Source organism: Hydra vulgaris, chromosome 01 (genome assembly GCF_038396675.1).
Source record: "Hydra vulgaris chromosome 01, alternate assembly HydraT2T_AEP".
Classification (NCBI taxonomy): domain Eukaryota; kingdom Metazoa; phylum Cnidaria; class Hydrozoa; order Anthoathecata; family Hydridae; genus Hydra; species Hydra vulgaris.
This window is the reverse complement of record NC_088920.1, coordinates 37,551,671-37,577,500: the sequence shown is the minus strand read 5'-3', so window position 1 is coordinate 37,577,500 and position 25,830 is coordinate 37,551,671. Positions and strand designations below refer to the sequence as shown.

General features: G+C 28.4%; 2 protein-coding genes across 4 annotated transcripts in view; both read left to right on the top strand.

The window, feature by feature from the left end:
- LOC136074381 (zinc finger MYM-type protein 5-like) overlaps positions 1 to 3,249 on the top strand; it is a 5,172-nt gene extending 1,923 nt beyond the window's left edge. The window contains exon 2 of the mRNA XM_065786693.1: positions 2,612 to 3,249. Coding sequence (XP_065642765.1) covers positions 2,612 to 3,249 — 638 coding nt within the window. The remainder of the gene's footprint in view (positions 1 to 2,611) is intronic.
- Positions 3,250 to 4,764: 1,515 nt separating this feature from the next.
- The window catches only part of LOC100197204 (thioredoxin domain-containing protein 16), a 46,375-nt gene continuing 25,309 nt past the window's right edge, over positions 4,765 to 25,830 (top strand). The window contains exons 1-5 of one of the 3 annotated variants that reach the window (XM_065788078.1): positions 4,765 to 5,158; positions 18,271 to 18,350; positions 18,428 to 18,504; positions 24,497 to 24,568; positions 24,644 to 24,774. In XM_065788078.1, the coding sequence (XP_065644150.1) occupies positions 5,014 to 5,158; positions 18,271 to 18,350; positions 18,428 to 18,504; positions 24,497 to 24,568; positions 24,644 to 24,774 (505 nt within the window). In that variant the 5' untranslated portion in view covers positions 4,765 to 5,013. Of the gene's footprint in view, positions 5,159 to 14,369; positions 14,668 to 18,270; positions 18,351 to 18,427; positions 18,505 to 24,496; positions 24,569 to 24,643; positions 24,775 to 25,830 lie in introns of those variants that run through there. The other 2 variants (XM_065788079.1, XM_065788081.1) reach the window with 2 other exon arrangements.

The following is a 25,830-nucleotide window of genomic DNA, read 5'->3' as shown; positions in this document are numbered from 1 at the left end:
ATATATATATATATATATATATATATATATATATATATATATATATATAATGCACTAGCCACATTTTTGTAGATTCTGAAAGCAAAAAACACAGACGTTATAGAATATAAAAAAATTAGAGCTTCTGAGCAAAATTTAGCTATATCTTCCAATAATTAACTATGACTCGTGTAAGGTGTTAAAAATGCTTTCCTTAACTACTCTCTTAATGTATAAATTTAATAAACTATTCATATGCACTGGCACTTCAACCTGGTTATGTATTATCTGAAACATATCTGAGGCTGAGACAATTGTTTTTTATAACTGGAGTACAGTCAAGAATTCTTTCGACAGTTCCCTCTGACTTTTTTTTTTTGAATTGTACTGCCTATCATATTTTTAATTTTATTTTATGTTTTACTTAGGTAATGTTCATTAGGATTTTGACTGACAATTTGTTGTAGATGGTTCGGCATTATTGCATCAAGTTTTTCGAATAATTTAATAATTTGAATTTAATAACTTAAATCTGGTCAGGTATCATGATTATCTGTTATTCTGTAGAAATGGTTAATTACTCTTTTTTTTTTTTAATAAATAAACTTTACGAAAAGACGATTCAAACTCCACGAGTCGAACTATATAAAGATTTATTATTTAGATTAAGATTACTAGTATTTTAATTTTAAAAAACGTTTTTTAAAGTTAATATGATTACTCAAATATTTTTGCATATTATTAATGAGAACTAAATTTTGAGTATGATAGTTTTTTAATTTTACTCAGCAAACCTAAGTTATTTTAGTCTATTTTTCAGCAAGCTCTTACAAGGATATCTCATCTTTAAAACAAGGCATCAAAAATAATGCATTTTCAGAATTACAAATTCGATCTTGTTCAACTCCTAAACTGCCAGTTTGTCTAGAACCACCATCACAAAAACCTACCTCTTACTTTTAACAGGCTTTCCATGTTTTTAAAAGCAACTTATTCCACTCCCTAAATAAATAAGTAATGACTAAAATTATAATAATATTAATAACAATAATAACAATAATAATAATAATAACAAAAGTATTTGCGCTTTTAAAAAGTTTTGAATATATCTAATAGTTTTGGAATAGTAACTCAATTCAATTCCGAATTAAAACCAAGTCCATCAATCATTATATACTAAAGCTATTACAATAATTAACATGCTACATCCAAAACTCTGTTTTTATGCTTTTTAAAAAGTATATTAAAAAATCAGTCTCATTCATGTCCTTTTAAAGAAAGATAAATTTGCATTTACTAATTGTCAAAACTTACGCTTTTTAAATTTCAAATTTTCACTTTTCACAAAATAAAAGACAAATAGAAAACTATTAATAAAATACTATCATGTTAATAATAAAATCATGTTAGATGATTTTCAAACACATTGCGAAATTAAAACTCTTCTCTCCATAAATAAACTAACCATCCATCCAGTCAACTGAGCATATATCCAGTCAGCTGAACTTACATTCAGTTAACTGAGAAAACATTCAGTCAAATTATTAGATCATACATTAAATCATACACTTCCACGTGATTTATTTTTATATATAATTTCTTCAATATATAATTAATTCAAAACTGAGTTCGAAACACTCAGTTCAATTATAATATAATTGAATTGAGTGTTTTATGCTCTAACATGAAAATTGATGAACATGAAAATAATTCGTCACCTCAAAGCAAGAACGGATCTGGGTTTCATTTTAGACCCGAGCCATTACCAGTCCAAGTAGTATCGAGAGCTTAATTTTCTCGTTAAAAAATATTTTTAATGTTTTGAACTTCATCTTTTTTTTTATTAAACAATAAAAGCAAAAAACAATAAAAATTTTTTATTGTTAAACAACAAAATGTTCTTTGTTGTGAAATTAGTATACCCAGGTTTCTTCTTTGGACGGTCTTATTACCGTTCAACTTTGTCAAGGTGATTATATATTTTTTTTAAATCTTACACTATTGCATGTTTATATTTGCATCCAGAGGCGGCGTTAGGATTGGGTCTGGTTGGGCGATGGCCCAGGGCGCCGAATATAAAGGGTCGAAATTTAGCGCAAAATCATTATATTGGTCGAGATTGGATCTCATTTTAATTATTTAAAAGTACTATTATTATACTTAATTTTATTGTTTACGAACGAAAAGAAAAGCTACATAGTTGTAAGTACTTATTTATACTTGTTTAAAATAAACCATATTAAAAAAACGTCAAGAAAACTCTACAAAAAACGTAAATAAATTTTACGAGTTAAACTAAAAACATTAAATTAGTAATTAACCAATCGGTGTTGAGTTTTAAACACTAATAGGGGTCATTAACCAATAAGTGTTGAGCTGCAATTACGCAATTACGCTATTAAAAAATTCTCTTGCTCAGAAAGCGTTATAACGAAATTTTATTGTCGTAATTTATGTTTGAATATATTTGGATTTACAGAGATATACTTAATTTATTGCAAAATGTCTGAATACGTTGATCTTATCAAAAGAAAACCCTCTGGGTCAGAATATAAAAAACGGAAGGCAGAAAAAGAAAAAGAATTTCAAAAAACAAAAAAGTTTATGAAATAAATCACAACGAAAAATCAAGATCTGAATGTGACATTTTCATGTGGAATAGCAACGAATGCATCAGTAGATCAGATAGTAATTGAAGATATTGTGGACGAAGCTTCTCGAAGTGATGAGATAAATTCTGCTAAAACTACAATATCAACTTGTGATGGTGATGTGCAACAAACTTCGTTGGCGATATGCATACAAATTCCAGATGACTTAAGCACTGTTTTCATGAATATATCGGATCCAGCCATATGGCCACTCATTCGAAATAGCAAAGTTATTGATCATATAATATCTAACTGCCAAGTACAAACTCACATCGATATTTATCCAAAGAATGATACAGGCCGGCATTTCTCTAACTGCTATTTCACAAAAAAACTTGCAAACAACGAAACAATTCAGCGTCGTTGGTTAATATATCCCGTCTCTAAGTATCGAGTTTATTGTTTTTGTTGCCGGCTATTTGATAGTAAATCAACATCGAGTTTAGTATCTGAAGGATATAACAACTGGAAACACTTGTCAGAAATGTTAAAAGTTCATGAGAATAGCACTTCTCATAAGAAGTCTTACCTTTTATGGATCGACACTGAACTACGATTAAAAACAGGAAAAGCAATAGACTGCCAAGAGCAACGTTTGATTAGAAAAGAAACAGCATGATGAAATAATTTTTGTCTAGATTGATGCATATTACACTTTATTTAGCTGAAAACAATATGGCGTTCAGAAGTACCTCCGACAAACTATATGCGTCTTATAATGGAAAGTTCTTGGGCTTAGTATAAATTTCAGCCAAATTTGATCCAGTTATGCAGGAGCACTTGCGGTTAGCTATGAAGGATGATGTTTCAGACCACTACTGCTGAAAAGATATACAAAATGAGCTAATAGAGCTGATAGGTACAAAAGTGAAGTCAGAATTTATATCGCGCGCGAAGAAATCAGAATATTATTCCATTAAAGCTTACTGTACTCAGGACACCATTCATTTAGAGCAACTTTCACTGACAATACGATTTGTTGATTTATCATCAAATGACGATAAAATATCAGTGAAAGAACATTTCATAGAATTTTTGTTTGTCAATAAGTCGACTGCTGAAAAACTTACTAAAGTTATTATAGATGTTTTAAATAAATACGGACTGAAATTGAACAATTGTAGGGGTCAGGGTTATAACAACGGGGCAAAAATGAAAGGAAAAAATATTGGGGTTAAAATCGGTCACTTTATTTGGGGTACTTCAGAGGTTGTTTACATTGTTTTCAGCTTCTGTTCATCGTTGGAAAATTCTAACTGATCACTTGGGAATATATACCATTAAAAAGCTAAGTGACACACGTTGGGAAGCAAGAACAAGCAGTGTTAAAGCAGTCCGTTGATGATTTAATTACTTTGGCTATTGAAAATCAAAAAACTGATGTTCAAGTCTCTCATGAGGCTTCTACTCTAGCTGAACAGTTGAAAGATTTCAGTTTCGTTGGTTGTTTGGTATGACATACTTTTTCAAGTTAATGTTGTTAGTAAATCTCTACAATTATCAGACATGGATTTTGGTAAATGCACAGAAATGTTGAAAAAATGCTGCACTTTTTTGGAGGAATATAGAAATACAGGATTCAAACCCGCCATTTTAACGGCAAAGGAATTGTCCAGAGATTTAGAAATTGAGCTTACTCCTGTTTTTGTTTTAAATTTTATTAAAGATTGCAACTTACAAGAGATATATCCAATTGTATGGATAGCATTGCAAATATTATTAACTATACCTGTTACGGTTGCTAGCGGGGAAAGGAATTTTTCAAAGCTTAAGTTGATAAAAACCTATCTATATCAACAATATCCCAATCTAAGTTGACAAACTTAGCAACTTTGTCAATCAAAAATGAAATTGCTGAAAAAATTGACTTTGATAAACTCATAAAAGAGTTTGCCGATAGAAAGACAAGAAAAGCTAAATTTTATTAGTTTTTCTTTTTAATAAATAGTTATTTATATTACTATTTGGTTATTTAATTGGTTATTACTAATTGGTTATTTTATCCTTTGCCTTTTTTTTGTATGGGGTTAAATTGAGCTCGGGGCGCCGTAGAAATCTCGCCCAGGGCTCTGGTAGTGCTAAAACCGGCACTGTTAGCATCTATAAATTTACCAATTTTTTAAATTAAGTTTTCATATTAACATGTTTATAATATATGTATATATAATAAACAAGTTACTCTGGAAACTAAATTTATAATATTAGTAAAATTATTGATATTTGTTATATATATATTTGCTTTTGCAATCGTGCTTCAAGTAAAACTCACTACAGGCCTTAAAATTATGTTCAACGAGAATATGCTTTCAGTTTTCGTTATGGTTAAGTTCTTTGACATGCTCAACTCAAAGACTAATTTTATTGATATTCGGAGTAAATAAAAATGCGCTATTTATTAAATTTAGTTTTAACCTTGACAATTATAAAAAACATTTTATCTACGCATGAACGCGGAGCCCAGATTGCTATTGTAGAAGATGGAGAAAAATGGGAACAATATGGATCTATTGTTATTTACACGGGAAAAGGTATGAATAAAATTCTTCCAATAATTCACGTTAAGTTTTTAATAATAATAGGAATAAAAACAATTGCGAGTGACCAAAATTACTTTATTGGGATACTGCAACGTTTTTATAGTTGAAAATATTTTATTAATGTTGGTTGATAATATACATTAAAAGATACTTTAAAGAAATGTAAAAAACAAAATGAATCAAAATGAAAGTTGAAATTATCACCTCAAGTTTGATAATTTTCAAATTATATAAAAGCCAACTATACCTGTTTTTTGCTATTTTTCGCTTAGAAACTTACTTTACTTGTTTTACCGTCCAAACATTTAAAAGGCATTTTCTCATGCTTAAACATTTATAAGGCATCCTCCGATGCTTAAAGATTTTAAAAAGTTCTCGCTCACTTATATTTACTTATTAACGTCTTTATTGAGGCTGTGATTTTCAGTGTTTTAACTATTTAGTACAAATTGAAAAGGCGTTTCCACTAAATAAATTTCTTTTAAAAATAAAACTTATAAAAATAAGAAAATCAATATAATTTAACTCATGTTTCTAAAACCGTGCCACCTAAAAAAAATAGCAACAAGGAAAAATTTCTAATAACGTTTTTTAAATGACTTATTAAATAAACCAAATAGCTATTTCAATATCTTTTGAAAAAAAAGTTCACCCCAAATCAAACTATAAAATTAGCAATGTACATTTTATAATTACGACATGCAACTTACTATTACAGTCATTAGTGAAAAGCTTTGTATTGTCTACATCTATGATTAATATACATCAGTACATCACTGTCTATTACTTAAAATAAAGCATATGCTTTGTATTGTCTACATTTATGATTAATATACATCAGTATATCACTGTCTATTACTTAAAATAAATCTAGACTGCAATTTTTCTTTTTTTTTGCAGACTGAATACAGCTTCTGCATTACTTTTGTTGGAAGTTCTGCGCACCGGTTGCTTCTTGGTATCTTCAGTGCTGATGGTTCTTGTTTTCAGTTTTTCTCTAATACCTGTAACCCCTTCTTGTAAAGTTTTAATATTAGTGAAAAGTTGAAGTAGTCTACCTAGTTGTAAAATTGATCAGCAAACCAATTATTTTGCCCAGTCATACAAATAAGTCTCGAGATTTTCTGTAATGTTGGCCTTGCTATATGTATGAGAACAAAAGCAAGAATGGGAAGGACGGCTCTTGAATTCCAACGTGCAACACTAATATTAGGAAAACCTTGATAGTTACAGAGTGAAAAACGTCCTTTTTTTTCATAGAATTTGAACATAAGTTTCAGATGATGCAAGAATTTTATGTCATCTTTCCAGCCGGACTAATCGACTTAACTATTTCTGTTCCATTCACAAATTTTGCTTGCAGTTCCTCATAACTGTTCATCAACTGAGGTGCAAAAGAATACTTAATGTTCGGAGACTTGGTGCTTCCTCCAACTTCTTCATCTATCCCCACTGCAGAATCCTATCAAGCACGTGATGTTAACAAGAAATAAACAACAGTTTGTCAAACCCCTTTGCTGAAATTATTTTTTAAGTCTTATCACAACACCATTCTTTTTAACAGTGTTAACACTGGTTGTGTCAGCCACTATCATCTTCATCAGTAATAGTTTCAAGCGCAGAACAGCTAGTTTCACTTTCATTCTTTCGTTTTTTAATAATTAAACCTGATGTTCGTTTTTATTAAGGTGCTTGTCATCAAATTGTAGAGACCAGTGTTCATTATTTAAGTTTTTTTCATCTCTTTCTTCAGTTTTGAAGCTTCCTTAAATCCTGACTTATAAACCCCGGCTTGACTGGGTGTAGTATGTTAAAACCATTAAGTGCCAATTGCTTGCAAACTTCAACAACTTTTTTTGATGATACTGTCTTTAAGTTCACTGCAACTTTACTTTTGTTCTGTTTCCTTTTTTTGTAAGCAAGTATATTCATCATCATCATCGTTTTCATATTCACTTCTCTATTTCTTCAGACTTATCCGACTCCTTATCACAACTTATCCGACTCCGATCATTTTCTTATGCAACATTGTCTTTAAAGTTATTTTAGTTCTAAAGATGAAAATCAAAAGTAAATAGACATATACTGATTGCTTTTGCTGTTATATGTAATTTATGTAAATTATGCATACATTTTTATTTATTTCAGTATAGCAGGCGCGTATGTCCAGTAATAGTATTTAACAATCACCAAAATCCGCTTCATTAATTTGTTAGTTTCAATTAAAAGGTTATCTCTGTTTCTATATCACGTTTTGTAACCTTATCAATAAAGTCATTCAACAGCAACAACAAAAACTAGTGCAAAAACTATCAAATGGTTCTACTCCCATCACAAAAAAACACTTATGCATCAATCGAAATCTAATTAAGAAGACATAAGCATCGTTTAAGTTTTACGCAAGTTTCTGTGCCAAACTTTATCTTTGATTGAAATTTGTATGTTCTAACTACACATATAGTTTAACATTTAAAACTATTTAATAAACAGTTGAAAAGCTGAAAATATAGGGACTGTATGTTTTTATTATCAAATTTTACGTAGACTATGGTAAATTACAATTTTAACGCTCACAACTGCCATCACATATGCAAAATTATTACTTTTACGCATTTAAAAAAACGTCTTGTGATGAATTTTTATGCAGTGATTATACTCAGCAATACTGAGCTTGCTAAACAGCTCTAAAAGTGTGCAGTTACAAACCATATTGCCTTGAGGGGTATGCCTTCTGTAAATGTAATTTTAACTGTTTGTGTAAATGTCTTTTCAAAACTTGTGTTTTTAAAAGCATATAGTTTAAAATAATTACCTAACAAGTTTTACTTGTAATTATAATATACTAATAAATCTTTCTTCAAGGAATAATCAGAAATTGGTTTGAGAGTAATATTTACCCAAGTTTTCCATAAAAGTTTTTTTCTTTTTCTACCAATTAGTTGAACATGATCACACCCTGTTATTGAAAGTAAAGGTAAACATTGTTGTTTAGATAAAGATATTTTAAAAGATTGTGCAGTAGAATGTAGTGTATTTTTTTTTTCATGAATTAAAATTTTTCATGGAAACTCTAATGATAAATGTTATAAATAGCAACAACGTCAAAAACAGTACATATCTGATCATGGCTTTTTTGAGTTATTGATCATACCTGTAAAGAAGCATACATGTATACACCGCATCATATGCATACATCATACCTGTAAAGAAGTATACAGTAGCTTTGTTAATATTTTAGTTTGATATCACTAACTTTTCGTGTCGCAACTACCAATTTACTGCTCTAAAGACAATATACTTTGGGCATTTTTGATCTAGTTAACACAAAGAAATAAATATTATTTTTTCTTCAAATTGGGTAACATAAAACAACAAATTCCTTGTAAATAACACAAATAATATAAACTCCTAGAAACGTTTTATCTGAAGCTGTGGAAATATTAAGATTCAAGCAAGGTGGGAAAAACATTTTTTTCATGCAATTTAATTTAAAACTATTACCCATTTCCGTTGATAAATCCATATCCCTGTTATAAAATATTGATATTTTAAGTTAATAAATATTGTTAACAAGTTTTTGTTTGAACCATTATAAATACATAATTTGGTATAGAACATTTTTAAGATTTATGATTTTTAGCTTTTTTTGGTTTTAAAATTTTGAACTTGGTGGATACAGATTTGATTTTTCAGAAGTGTATTCAAGTTCTATAAATCTTTTTTGGTATAGTTTAGCAAGGTCAACTAACTTAAAGGTATGATTATTTTATCGTTTATTTCTAGTTTCATATACTGTGGCTATTCAGAAAAAACCTGACTGTTGATTTGTTTGAGTTATTATACGGCATTTAATTGATCTCTTTTTATGTTAGCCCTTTTATAGAGACTTAGCAAGCAAATAGAGTGATGCATCTCGGGTTGTCATGTCACTGACACTAAATTTTTTTAACATCATACAAGTTAATAGCGCATTTTTTACCATCATCCAAGTCAATGGCGCATTTTTTAACATGTTTTTCCAATTCAAATTTCTAAAAGCCGATACAGAGCACCCTTTGAACTTTTTCAGTAAAACTTTAAAAATGGTAAAGATTTATTGAAAATAATATTATACTTAACATTGTCATCAACCGTTTTATAACCTTTATGGTTTTATAGCAATTATACTCTTTATAGTATCATATTGCTAAATTTATTAATGTATGAGTTATGTTTGACATTGCATCATGCAGAATTTTAATATATTGACTTTGCATCATGCAGAATAGAGTTTTCCATCAGAAGGTTTTTATTAACGTTTTAATGTCATCAATACTATTTTTTTTTAATTTTATTTAGGTGCCCCAAGAAGTCCTTACGGTCTTATCACAGAGCACCGCGGATGAGCATTCAGTAGGATGTTCACGTCTCCTTCCTAATCGATCAGAGGTGGGGTTTGAACCATGGATCTTTAATTTCTGTGGCAAGTGCGCTACCACTGCGCCACGGCTGCTAAATTAATATTTAATATTCAATATGTCACATACGGCTATTTAATATCTGTCATACTAGACGATAATTCGTCTGACTTTTTTTCCCGTGAACTACGGGAAGTCAGACGAGAAAACTTTGGTTATTTAAAAAAATTAATAATGGCGAAAAATATTTACGCTTAGCAGGTTTAAGGACGGGGGTAATAAACTTTTTAAAAACAAACTATCAACTATTTTCGAAAAATAATCAACAATTTTATTAAATTCAAGATACGTTTTTAACTTTCAAACTAAAAAAGACACATTATTAAAGTTTTTTCTGATTGCAGATTTATAAAAATAATAATAAATTCATTTTTTTTTCTTACTCATAAGTAGTGGCCAAATTAAGTCGGATTAACTTCAAATTTAATTTATTCAATTCAAACATTTTGTTTTGCTTTTTATATACTCATAAGTTTCGGTGAACTCTTTTATTGCAATATGGCATCCAATTTTTATTAAATGGATGATAAGTTGTTTGATTTTCAATGCAATGATCACGATGTTATATTGCTTAAAAAAAACAAAAACATTATACCATTATCAAAAAAAAAGTCACAACCTTCTGAGGTTTTCTTACCTCCTTCATTAAACGTGTGGATTTTATATCTTCATGATATCACGCAAAAGTATTCATCCTATGATGATGATTAGATGATGATCCATAGATTAATTTTCATAGATCTATGAAAATTAATCTATGGGATAATAAGGGAAAAATAACAGAGGCTGACCTAAATATAGAAAAAATCATAAATGAAAAGCTAACTTATTCAAATAACTATCATTGTATTTGTAAAACATGCTATACAAATGTAAAAAGAATATTAGCAAAAATACAAAAAAATATAAATGCCATATCAAGAGGTTGCGAAATTCTTAAAGAAAACTCACAAAGAATATTGATATCTATACCAAAAGCAGAAGAAACAGATTTTAGAATATTTTCGAACAAACAAATGAAGCTTGATCAAGAAATATTTTTGAACAAACAAATTGAAGCTTGATCTTTGTATTATTATATTTTTCATCATTAAAATCATCATCTGTTTTGGAATGAAATTGACCATATGGTCTATCAAGATAGATTTTATATTTTTCTCCTAGTTCTTTGTGAAAATACCAATAAATTGATCTCACATTAGTCTTAGTTGTAGAAAAGACTAAAGTTCTTTTAGCTGAATAAGTATTCAAAAGAATATGTTGAAAAACTGGGTAGAAAAATTTCTCTGGATCTTTAGAGTCAATTTGTATTAGGCTGTATTTAATATTTCTTTTTTCTGGTGTAGATGATATAATAACCAAATTATGCATACAAAGATTATCTATCATAAAGTCAGCAGTACTTTTAGTTGCAGTTGCTGTTGATGCCAATACTGGAATTCTTTTAGGGACAAGTGATAGCAATTCGAGAGTCTATTATAATGAGACCGAAATGCATCTGATTGTGTACTTGAACATCTATAACAATCACAGACAAGGTATAAATAAAATCATGTAAATCACAAGATATTACTTATATAATATAAAGGTAATATATTTATCTTTTCTTTTAATGAGTAAAATTTTTTTAATTTTAATTTAATGTATTACAAGAAGTTCTGACATTAAAGTTGTAAATATCAATGTTTACAATTTATCTATATAACAAAATTACTTATCACTTTTTCGCACAATGAGTTTCATCAATTGCAACTGCAACACGTTTCTAATTAAAGGCAGAGTCATTGACAATTGATCTATAAGTTGTTAGAATGGCTTCAGGTGAACAAAATATTACATTTGCATCATTGTATTTTATCTAAAAAAAAACAGTATACTTTTAAACAATAAACAACACTCCATAATTCAAAAAAAAATTTACTTGAAGCATGTGTTCAATTAAAAGCATGTGTTCAAATCAAATTCAATTCAATATCATATATCAAAATTCAATATCAGAATAATATAATATTTCATAATAAATGCTTAACACATTTAGAATTAATGAAATATAATAATGCATTTCTAATCTTCAATGCAATTTCAATCCAAATGCATTTAGCATTGAAAATTTCTCAATAAATGATTAATTATTTTCATTCACTAAAAAATATTTTACATATTTTCTACAGAAAAATGAAATCAAAATTCCAAAATTTATGAACAATAATTCAGAAAAAAATGTACAATTTCTCAGGGTAATTACCAAGCAAAAACTAGACCTTCTCTAGAGAAATGAAAAACTTTATTTGGTAACTAAAATAATGCATAATAATGATAATTATTACCTCTGTTTGATCATCTTCAATATTTTTTCTTTGTTGATTATGCTTTGTAGAAGCTACTTTGATTCCCTTTTTACTAAGTGTGTATATGTAACCTTAAATTATCTATCCCAAATCATTCTTCAGTTAAGTACGGTCATAAATCAATCACAAACCAATGCGTAAAATCTTGGAATAAATTACCTCTTCACCTTAAATCACTAAACTCTATTACACAATTTAAAACCCGTCTTCATGCTTTTTTTTTGGAGAGATACTGTTTGTAAAATGTTGGAATTATTGTGGGTCATTATTATTATTGCTTTTGTATTATTATATATGATATAAATATTATTATAACATTATTCTATATGTGTATTTATATGTGTATGTATGTATATGTGCGTCTATATGTGTGTGTACATATGTATGTAGGTCTATTTGTATATATGTATGTGAGTGTGTGTGTATGTGTGTATATGTATGTATATATATATATGTGTGTATGTGTATGTATTTATGTATGTGTATATGGGTATGTATGTTGTATGTATATGTGTGTTTATATGTATATGTGTATGTGTGTGTGTGTATATGCATATGTGTATGTGTGTGTATATGTATGTATGTATATGTGTATATATGTATATGTATACATATGTATATGTATGTGTGTATGTATGTGTGTATGTATATATATATATATATATGTGTGTGTGTGTGTGTGTGTGTGTGTGTGTGTGTGTGTGTGTGTGTGTGTATGTGTGTGTATGTATGTGTGTATGTATATGTTTGTGTGTATGCACACACACACACACACACACACACACACACACACACACACACACACACACACACACACACACACACACACACACACAAACACACATATATAAATATATATATGCATGTGTATGTATGTGTATGTATGTATGTATGTATATATATATATATATACATATATATATATATATATACATATATATATACATATATATATACATATATATATATATATATATATATATATATATATATATATATATAAATGTGTGAGTGTATGTGTGTATATGTGTATGTGTTTATGTATATGTGTGTATGTATTTATACATGTATCACATACAAACATATATAAATGTGTGTGTATACATATATATATTTATATATGTTATACATTTTTTGTAATAATGACTTTTATTATTATTATTACTCTTATTGTTAAATTTTGATAAATACTAGTGTTGTTCCTTATTTTTATTGTTTTAAATCATTATATAAATATTTTCCTAATAACTACTACTATCATTCATATTTTATTATTATTATTATATTAATATCAATTTAATTTGCATTTACTTTATATTATTATAATATCAGTTATTACTAATATTATTTTTATATTATTACTAAAATTATTATTAACCTGTTATTATTACTGAAATTATTTTTATTTATAGTTATTATTTATATTATTGTTGTTGGTATTATTTTTTTGGTTAACATCGTTATATAACTTTTACAGTTACTATTATTTCTTCCTTTTCTTACAATTATCACCTTTTATCTAACTTTACTTTTCCTTTTATTATCACTATTTATTATAATTAAATTTGATAGGTGTTTACTTGAGATTAGTATCATTACTATTTGTAAATATCCTTGATGAAAGATCTTTTATTCAGAATAAATTTGATTTGATTTGATTTTAATTAATTTGTTTTCTTGATCTTTCATTCAACTCAAAAGCGGAGAAATAACTAAAACTTTATTATTGCACATCTTAATACATATTCATATCAAATAATATCAGGTGTTTGTCTTTCTCTTAACAAATTTAAAGTGAAGGTAAAAAAGGGTTGACATTGAAACACAATTGATTTTTCATTGCCTGTTGGTTGGTAAACGAATCAATCAACGCAATTGCTGAGAGCTATTAAAGATTATTTTTGGTAATCCTTCAAAGATTTAATACAAAATAACTCACAAACTATTTAAAAGCATACTCTAAGTTATTTTTTTCGCTTGTCAAAATTCTTCTGAATAGCACTGATAATTAATAATAAAATAAATTTTAGCGCATTTTTAAAATAAAACCCCCCGAAACATTACGATATTTCATAAAGATCAGAGCAAAGCCGCAGGAACATAATTGTTCCGGTAGATGATAAATTGCATTAGCGCAAAAACCAAAGTTTTCTCGTCTGACTTCCCAAAGTTCACGGAAAAAAAAAGTCAGACGAAACATCGTCTACTGTCATACCTATAGTAAAAACCTTTTTTTATTTTTATTTTTTTGTGTGTGTCTTTTATATAGTTGGACGTGCCTTAGTTACTGTGTTAGTTTTTTTCATATCTATGTTTGAGTTCTGCCTGAACCTCTGGCGCGATGTTCACTCACCCGTAAGTTACTCTATATATGTACGTTTGTGTTGATTCACCCGTAAGTTACTCCATGTATGTAAGTTTGTGTTGATTCACCCGTAAGTTACTCCATGTATGTACGTTTGTGTTCTGATTAATGTTCGGAGACTTGGTGCTTCCTCCAACTTCTTCATCTATCCCCACTGCAGAATCCTATCAAGCACGTGATGTTAACAAGAAATAAACAACAGTTTGTCAAACCCCTTTGCTGAAACTATTTTTTATACAGAAATCTCCTATGTAGTGTTAGCTCAGTAACAAACTAGTGACTCCAACTATAAAATATACACTTACCTTAATCTCGAGTATTTTATTAGATGTTATGTTTTTTCTAATGCATTTCCAAAATATCTTGCTTAATGTTTTTAAGTAGTGTTTACAGGAAGTAAATCCTTTGTTGACTCTACTTGTAGATTTTTTGCTCGCGCCTTCTTGATAGCGGCTATAAAACTTTTAGAGTTTTTTTCTAATGAGGGTACACCACTAAAACTCTAAAAAAAAAAGTAGTAAGGTTATCCAAACTCTGTGGTAACTCTCAGAGAGGCTGAATCCATAAACAGCTGTAAAATATCAGAGTATTAAGAGTGCAATGTTGCGCCTAGATGGTGTCCCTGTTAATGGCATTAACAGGGACATTAGTAATGCTTTTGATGCGCATTATTGAGGTCACAAAAAGAACCATAAGTTATGACTCTGGGTTAATTAACAGGACTGAGACAACTGCATAGCTCATTGCTTAGGAGACCATGCTCTTTTTAAGTTCTTTTTAAACTTAAATTATGCCAAAAGTAACCCAAAATATTGAACATAAAAAACCATCCCCACCACCTAACTGTTACCTAACTTAATATATCTTTTACAAATATAAGTGCTCCGCATAGCAATATTTCATCACTTAAATTTTATCTCTTGCAAAATTCACCAGACTTGCTTTTAATGAGATTAATTTAAATTCCGCTATTTTTTCTTCAGATCTTAGTGTTGATGGGTACTATTCTTTGGTTCGCTAAGACTCCAATTGTTATATGCTTGGCTTAGGGGTATACATACGCATCAATTCACCTATTTATCATGAAATCAGGTTTAGATCCTTAGGCCATTTTTTATGTGCTTTTGCTTAGCACCTCTTCACTCTTTTCTCTTTATTCTTTATTGTTCTCTTTCCCAAAACTGCACTTTTTTAAATACAATTTCTGATCAAATTGACCATGTCCTTTCTCTTTACCACTCTGCCAATATTGTTGTTATTGGTAACTTTAATACTCATCAGACTGAATGTCTTGGCTCTAACATTACTGAACCTGCTGGCACTAAGGCCAATAATTTCTGTGTTTCTCAATCTTTAACTCAGATAGCTAACTTAGTTATATAGGTTAGATAGTTAGATAGTTACTCGTTTACCCGACAACCCCAACCATTTACTTTCACTCCTTGATTTATGTCTTTTATTATTCTCAGTTCACTAAATCCTGTATCTTATCTCTAAAGTTAGGCTCCAGAGACTTTTGGAGAATCTTCAACAGCGTCATTAACAAAGGTAGGTCTTACATTCCATCTCTCATTTATAAGACTGATCTTTAATTTTACTAAAGTATTTAATAAATGCATGACTGGGTCTTGTTTTCCTGCCTGTTGGAAAATGGCATCTGTGGTTCCAATTTTCAAAAACTCTGGAGAACATTCTGATCCCTCTAATTATTGCTCGATCAGTCCTATGTCTGTTATTCGGAAGGTCTTTGAGTGATCAATAAATTTCTCACATCACATCTTGAGTCAAATAACTTATTGTCAGACAACCAATACAGTTTTTGATCCTCTTGCTCTTCATTTAGTGTGGTAATTACTCTGATTGAAAGATTTTATTGTGCATTAGATAGAGGCGGTAATTTAGGACTATTATTCTTTACATATCTAAAGGTTTTGACAAAGTTTAGCTGGTCTTCTCCATAAGCTTGATTCATATGGTGTATCTTGCAAAGTAAACTTTCAGTATAATTAGGCTTTATAAATTGTTGACCTTCAGAAACTCTCATAATTTTCGATTTGTTAAAAATTAGGTTTTTGTCTATTTCTCACTATAGTCTAAACCTTATATACAGTGACGGATCCAAGGGAAGGGGGGTGGTGGATGCGGGTATGCATTTCCCTCACCAGAATCTGTAAGTCCTATAATATTTTAGAAATTGAGGACCTTTTTTTATAATTTTTTTAGGAGACCCAAATGTGGTACAAAATACAAAAATATTTCAACATTCCTTTCACCAAAAGTTCCTGGATCCGTCACTGCTTACATAAGCTATTGAAATTATGATGCAATATCTCTTAAAAAATGCACATTTGACCAAAAGCCATGCTTGAATTAAATTTTTTTATGCGTAATTCCCACCCACCCTTAAATTAAGACTCCCTCTCCTATATAAGATCTGAACTGAAATTTCCACCCCCTCTTTTATTCCCACACCTAACCGAGAGTAATAAATAATAATTCAATTTTTAATGAACTTCAGGTAGAGAATTCTATGAGTCTTGTTGTCCTATCAATGTGTTTTTTTTAAATAAACTGACCTTTTAGTGTAAATAAAACTCTTGCAACCTTTTAACACATTTCTTGGAAAAAAAGTAGTTGTAATCTGTGTCTCTAAACATTACCATACAAATATATTATGGTAAAAATATTGTTTTAATACATCCAATACAAAAAAATCGATTATATAAATTTCGTAAAAACAAAATTCTATTTTTGCTATGTTACGTAAATATTATTAATAAAAAAACAATTTTTTTAAAAAGTAGAAATCAAACTTAATGAATTCATTAACAATGAATCCCCATTCTAATTAAACATGCAAAAAAGAAGAAAAACTTATATAATTAAAAGAATTGAACAAAAATTGATCAGCAAACCAACTTTTATGCTTTTGCAAATTGATTTAATTGATTTAAGTTTATTGAAACTATATCATGTGACTCAATAGTTTTCATAAGTCAGTATGGTATTGACTATAAACTATTTTAAGACAACTTAAAACCATCATGTTAAAAAATTTTATATGGTTGTCCATAAAGTAAGAATTCAGAACAATTAAACTCATCCACAAAATAAAAATTTACAAAAATACTATCTTTATGCAAAAATTTACAAATTGTGACATGTTTACTGAAGAAACCACTAAACAGCTGGAGGACTATTATTTAGGACTTTCACTCTTCAAGTCAACAGCAAAAAACTAGTTTTATTTTCTATAATTCTATCATATCTAACATTCAGTTTTACAATTTTTTTATAATTAGTTAAAGTTGTTATCTGGATTTGGTCAAATTAAGAAATTTTCCTTTACAAAATTTGACAAAAAATTGAACATAATGTTGTTTTTTAATGTTTCCAGTTTAGTTACTCATTTAGTAAATGGTAACTATAATAAAATAATTGTCACAGTTTGAACTAATTCAAAATAAAAATAAAATATTTATGTTTAGCTATATCTCAAAGTATGTAAAAAACTTATAATACTTATAATATATAAGATTATAATAATTATAAAAACTTATAACTTATAATACTTGTAAAGTAAAAAAAATATATATATATATATATATTTAAACAACTTTAAAATGTATTCTACACAATAGAGTGCTCAATGTTCTTAAAAGAACAGAGCAATTATATATTAGTAGAAAATATATATATATATATATATATATATATATATATATATATATATATATATATATATATATATATATATATATATATATATAATAGATGGGTTAAAAATATAAATTTAAATGTATTACTAATTATTTTTTGTTTTAACTGTTTTGAGAAAAAAACTTGTTAATATTTATGGCACTATGATGCCTTGTTTGAAGTGAACATGTTTAAAAACAAATCTCAAAGTTAATCTTTTTATAATATTTTCAGAAATTTTATTTGAAAAAGTGGAAAATCTTCTTGTTCGTGCTCACAACCATGTCAACAAATATAACATCAAGCTTAAAAAGGTAAAAATATTGAATAAATTGAATTAATGTATTAGAGATATTTGAATTTTTTAAAAAATAATATGTAATATTTTTAGGTCAACTGTGATTTAAAAAAAGATCGTAATACAAAATGCAGGCTACTGAAAAATGAACCTTTGGTTTATGTTTACATGTAAGGGTTATTTTCATTTAATTATTGTATATATATATATATAAACAATATTGTATGTGTATATGTATGTATGCATATACACACACATATATATGTATATATATATATATATATATATATATATATATATATATATATATATATATATATATATATATATATATGTGTGTGTGTGTGTGTGTGTGTGTGTGTGAGCATTTCCATTCCAGTGAGTCAAAAAAAATGAAATTTAAAATTTTTTCAATTTCGAATTCAAAAGAAGATATGTGATATTTTGATAAAAAACAGAAATTATAGGAGACAAGTTTTTCTTCATGTTTTAATTATTCAAATTTCGCAATAAATAAATAAAAAATTTTCGAGACAAAAAACAGAAATTCTTATTACATGTGAATACGATGTTTAAAGTTGATTTCATGGCCCAAATTTTTTGATTCTTAAAGATAATGATGTTTTTTAATATTTTATTATCATAAATTGCAATTAAGTATCTTGGAAGTATCTTAAATTTTATGCCAAAGTGAACAGCATTTTGAAATTCCGTGCATGTTTTTAAAAATCTAGCTATTTGAAAAAAGAAGTGTTAAAAAGTTTCTATGAAACTGATTTTTTTTACTTTGCATATTTTTAGGTTGCATATTTGCTGATTAATTAGTTTGAGTATAATTAAGTTAGATTGAAAATAGTTGCTTAAAAGAATTTAGAATTAAAATGAACAAAGTTAAGCATCCAATAGTTCAGAAAAAAATTATAAAGAAACATCCAGAATATCGGATTGCTGAAACTAATCAAATGAAAAATAAAAGAGTTCGTCGAAAAGATCGCAAAAGTAAGAAGTAAAAACGAGAGGTGACCCAATCTACATCTGATATTGAACAGTCCTTTTTATCTCTGCAGAGTTTTGGAAAGGCACTTAAAAAAATTAATTCAGCATTACCTGCTGGTTCAAACTAAAGAAATACCTTTTAAAAGAAGTTTGTAAATGTGAAAAAATACTACTTTCTGATATTTCAGAATCAGGCCCTGACTACGCCAGTTCGGACGATGTTCTTGATTTTAATTTGCGAGAAGATATCAGTAGAATGGCTCCAGGATGCAAAGATGTTACAATTAATAAGAAAACAAAAAAGAAGGTATGACACATCATTTATTTGTAGAAATCACATTTTGTTTAATAAGGTTTTCAGTTTTTGAAATTTTAGATTTTAATTTTCTTTTAGAAACAAATTCGTCACTGCTGATGACCATAGGAGAAGCATATTCACTTTTTAAAAGTGAGCATGGTAATTTAAAATTGGGGAAATCTAAGTTTTACAGTCTGCGGCCATTCTATGTCAAGCTAGTAAACAATCTTCCCCACAATATTTGCCTTTGCATATACTATAACAATTTCAGGTTGTTAATGAATGCCCTTCAAAAAAAATTTAGTATTATGTCAGACATAGTTGACAGATCTGTGTGTAATCAAAAAAACCAATCTTGTGTATTTATGGAATGTAAAGCAAACTGTTGGTTGGCAAAGTTTCATGAATATGTATCTAATGCTGGTAGAGCAAAGACATACTTTGCCGAGGTATTAGAAATTGTAGATAATATGGCACATATTAAATTTCTAAAAGAACAAAACAAACTCATTTTTATATACTCATCTGTAGACTATTTCTCCTGGTATGGCTTGTGTGAGTTAAAGGCGTTAGTACCGCAACCACACTTTGATAACCATGGACACATTATTATCGAGCTGAAGATTAGATGAATAAAATAACACATTTGAATATGAACAAAACCCAAAGTGAAAAAATTAAAAGTGTTAATAAATATAGCTCAGCGCTCCATTTAAACATCAATGGAGACTTCAAATATCTCTCCAAATAAGCAAAAGCTTTTATGATGAGATTCTCACTATTCTGCAGCAGTAACAATGATGAATATTGTTGTTTTTGAATAACAAAATTAAGTGAATGGGCACCATGCTTCACAAATAATTCGTTATCACTGTTCCATTGTGGCTTTATTTAATATCAAGTGAAGTGCATTATTATATGTGACACATAGACAATGGAATGGGTCTTTTCGCAGGAGGTATCATAACTGACATTCATAAAAAAAAAGGCATTAAATAACATGATCTGTTTGTATTTGCGTTGTGCTGAACTTTCAGATGAGATTAGCTTTAGTACTGATAGAGCGTTTTAGAATATTTTTGTCATCCTGACAGATAATGCTCCAACTGAAGTGGTCAGCTGATTTCCACATGTCATATGATTTATGATATGATTGAACTTCATTGGGAGTGATAAGATGAGCATCATCATTAAGAAAATTGCAGTGTTTAAATGTAACGGTATCATTTATAAAACATATTGGCTTGATTGAGTACACAGGGTGCAATAGTTATTAATATTAGTTATTTTTCAGGACCTGAGGCAGAGTAAATAGATGGTGGAAGGCTACATTTATCTCTGCGAATACAAGTTATGGTCGACCAGAAACTAGTATAGTTCTTATTTACTAAACTATTTGCCAGCTTTTCTGCTTTTATAGTATCTACTTCTTTTTTACTGCTGTTAATTGCATATCTACATAAAGCTCTTGCATTTTTAAAAAGATTGAAGATTGGGCCAAATTTTGGCTTGGTATAGCTATGCCATAGACTGAATGCATCTCTAGCAGCCTTATGAGTACCTTTTATATAATCTGTTTAACCTGGCATAGGTTGTTTTTTATTGAAACTTGATTTAGAGTGGTTAAGAAACTGAGATTAAGATTGAGTAAGATCATTCAGTATATTGTACAGGTAGTCAATCTGCTATTGTACAGGTCAATCTGCTTAATGTTCTTATATGAGTTACAATAAACATCACTACAGTTGATTATATCAAACTGATCCATGTTAATTGAAGAAACCAGGTTAAACACACTAGAAGTATGCTCCTTTATCATAATGGTTGACAAAGCAATAAAATTTATATTGGGAGATCTTTTCAAAGTAGGGTGAGCTACTGCTCACCCTACTTTGGGAGGAGGAAGAGACATCAATTTTAAACTAGATATCAAACACTAGAGGTAAGTGATCAGATGAACTGGTGACTGAATTATGTTGAAGTTGTTAGTGACAAGGTAGTGATTGATCCAAAAAGAGGTGCCTCATGGTTCACTAACTAAAGTAAAGGAATTATGTGGAAGACAGATTTCACTGTGACAAGATATTCATCAGTACAGAAATTAATTAGGAGATTACTACACAGATATCAGAATCATGGATCACAATTAAAGTCAACAGTAATAACAAATTTAAAATTTAAATCTGAAAGAGCTGAAAGACAACCAAGGCGTTCAAGATACTTATCAACATTCTCATACAAATCACAAGGCATGTAGACATTGGTAATTGTAAACTTGTCAGATATCGAAATTTCCTAATATCTTTTTTGCGCTCTAAATGTAAAAAAAATGCGCTTTAATTTTTCAGAAAAAGAAGAAAAAAACAAAGGATAATGAAAGAAAAGATTGCTGCCTCATTCCAAATACTCAGTCGATGTAGCAGCACTCCGTTGCTGGTCAGGCTATATGATAGTTGACGTATGTACTGAAGCCCCCGCAACTTCCTCATTTTTTATGACACATCTCGTGGTCAGAACCTCATTGTTTTTGTTAGTTTGTCTTTAAATCTAATAATTTTTTGAGTATTCTTGATAGTGGGACTATGGGGATGGTCAATTTTTAATAGACTTTAATTCCTCAAATAATGTCATGATTTCTTCTCCCATTTTATTTGACTTAATTGTTGGTATTCTTACCCAATTATAAAATGGTAGAATTGTTTTAACTGTTTCGTTTGCTGCATCTCTCTTAGATTTTGCGATGAAATGTGCAAGAAAACATAAAAGCACTTGACAAGCAGTTGGTAGCCTAGATCCCTGTATATCCTTATCAGACTCAATTAGGATGAATTCTAGTACAAATTATCTTAGGTCTTTAAATTTAGCCATTTTTACCCACCTAATTTTTAACAACACAAATGAAAAATTAAAGACGATTTTGGATAAAACTGTTTAACTGCTTTTTTTATTAAAATAAATATCTTGTAAGATTTTCTGTAAGAATATTATAAGGTACATTGATTAATATAATACTCCAAGTTACATTCTAGTAGTTTCACACTGATAATCATAAGTTTTTCCTTGTGATTATTGACAAATTTTGAAAAATTGCCAGAATCTTGAAATTTCAAATAAAATCTGCTACCACTAAACATTGTCTATTTTTCTTAAAATTTCAGATTTTTACTATTTATTATGAACCTCACCCACAAAAAAAAGTCAGGCTTGATCAGTGCATAAGGGCGCCAGGATCACCCTAATATAATATACATTATATATATATATATATATATATATATATATATATATATATATATATATATATATATATATATATATATATATATATTACCAACTTCCGTTGCTTAAGTGATATCTCAATTAAATTTTTCTGTGGCTTTTTTTAAATTTTTATTATGTTAATTCAGCTCCTTAAGACAGAGAAAGCCACTACAGTCAAGTAGGCTGCTTTAATTGTGGTCACAACCTTCTATCAACTTTATAACTTCAAAACACAAACTTGGATGAACAAGGCCGCTAGGCAGAGAAATAAGTTAAGCATGGTTCTACCAGGGACATTGTAAGGATCAAAATTAAAACTTCTTGTTTATAAAACGAGCGCTTTACCACTACATCACTACTGCATTGTGGTCCAGACAACATTCCTGTCATAGTCAAAAACTTCCAGAGTTCTCTTTAATTCTCTCTAAACTATTTAGCGCTTGACTATAATTTTTTTTCCTGCCTGCTGGAAAGTGGTATCTGTGGTTCGGATTTTTAAAAATTCTGGAGAACATTTTGATCCTTTCAACTATTGTATGATCAGTCTTCTCTTTATTATTAGCAAGTTCTTTGAGTGTTTAATCAACAAATTTCTAACATCTTGAGTCTAATAACTTACTCTCTGACAATTAATATGGTTATCAATCTTCCTGTTCTACGGCTGACTTACTAACTGCTGTGAAAAGATTCTATCATGCATTAGATAGAGCTAATAATGCAAGGGGTATTGCTATTAAGTAAATCTAAAATTTTTGATAAAGTTTGGTTTGCTGGTCTAAACACCACTGAATAATAGTGTTTTTATTAAAAGAATAGCGAATAGTAATTTGTTACACTTTGCTTAATGAATTGTACTATTCGTTTATTGAATAGTACTATTTGTTTATTGAATAGTACTATTTGTTAAGCAAATAGTACAATTAATTAATACAGTTAAGCAAATAGTACAATTCGTTAAGTATTGGCTAAGGGAATAGTACCATTCGTTAAGCAAACAGTACTATTCGCTAAGCGAATAGTATTATTGGACAAGGAAATAGTACTATTTGCTAAACAAATAATACTACTTGCTAAGCAAATTTCACAAGTAGAATAGTACTATTCGTTAAGCTATTTTTTAATTTTATATGTATTATATTGACAAGTATACATACTTGTAATAAGTTATTTGCATTTTTAATTAAAAAGTAAAAGTGTTGCTAAGTTGCTAAAAAGTAAAGTCAAGATTTCCTAATATTAACCTAAGTAGAAATTGATTTTTTTTTTTAATATATTTTGTTAGTTTAAATTTTATATTAAAAAATTGTCAAACTTTTCCTCTGTTGCTGATTATTTTGATTACAAAGCTTTATTTAACATGTTCATTTTCTCTTTTTTTGATATGATCTTTATTTTTTTCTATTTGTAAATAAGTACATTTTATGTAATTGTCATTCAACGTTTGTGTGGTTTTTAAAATCGTTAAAAATATCTTTAAACTTATTTGGATATCACAAAACGAAAAAGTTTTTAGTTTATATGTATGCAAAATGAGTAATGCTTTAAAATATGGTGTGTGCATATATATATTTATATATGTATATATATATATATTTTATTTTTATTAGGAATGGAGTGGAAAAACGTTTGACAAAATCTGAGTTAAATGGTACAGATAGAGCCATCAATGAAATACTCTTGTATGTAAATTTTTGATGGTTTATTTAAGTTGTCTTGGCTTTTAGTATATTTAAATTTTTACATTTTTTTTTTAGCATCATTGCATCAACAAACTATGAAAAACTGATATATTGTCCGAGTATGGATAAAGCCTATGAAATTGTTGATATGTCAAGAAAAGTTTTTAACGTAATAGTTGGTGCATTTCAAAACTTAAATGGAGAGGGTAAATATTTTGCATATAATTATTAATTAGAAATATTTTGCTTATGGTTGTTAACTTAATGTTAAACTTGATTACAGTTTGGTATTTCTAATTTCAATTACTGGTTAAATATTAAAAATGTAGGTAATATGAACATCTTATTGAATTTTATTGGTATTTTCCAATTGATGAATGTAAACTTCATCTGCTTTCAATTTTTTCCAAAAAACAAAGAGCACATATTGATCAATGCAACACAGCAGTAGTTCTTTTTCTCTGCAGAAGTCACTGCATCATTCTTTGTTTTCCTTTTGATATTATTTTATTTCCTTTTGATTCTAATGTATTGTAAAACTTTTTTTCCTTAACCTGATTATACTCTGCAGCTCCCTGAAACAGCTTGTGGCTTACAAATGGAAAGCTTTGGGTATCCTAATAAAAAACTTGTCATCCATGTAAGACAGGCTTTTTTTCTATTTCTGACTAAAAGAAGCATTAATGTCATTTGCAGTAAAAAATTGAACCTGATATCATCTGTTGCTAATCTTGCTTTATGTCAAGGAAAATAGTTAATTCTACTTCTTATTTATTATTCAATGTGTTCTTTTCATTGTTCAATGTGTTCTTTTTATTGTTCAATATGTTCTTTTTATTGTTCAATATGTTCTTTTTATTATTCAATGTGTTCTTTTCATTGTTCAATGTGTTCTTTTCATTGTTCAATGTGTTCTTTTGACTTAAATGATTAGTCATACCTATGCCTCTTCCAATTTTCTTTAAATTCTTAATAAGGTAGATTTTGGAATGCCATTGTTTAATGCAGCACTTATGTGTGACATGCCTTCCACAACAACAATTTTCGCAGCATTCTGTAACTGAGTCCATGTTGCTTTTTCTTTTTTGCCTACTTATAAATTTCTTGTCATTTTTGTAATAATAACACATTTTAATATAGCACATTGATTATTCAAATATATGAATTAAAATATTCCTAAACAATACTTATAATAATATATTTTATGTTTATGACTTAAAAAAATAATATTAATTAATTATGGCATTGAATTTCTTTAATAA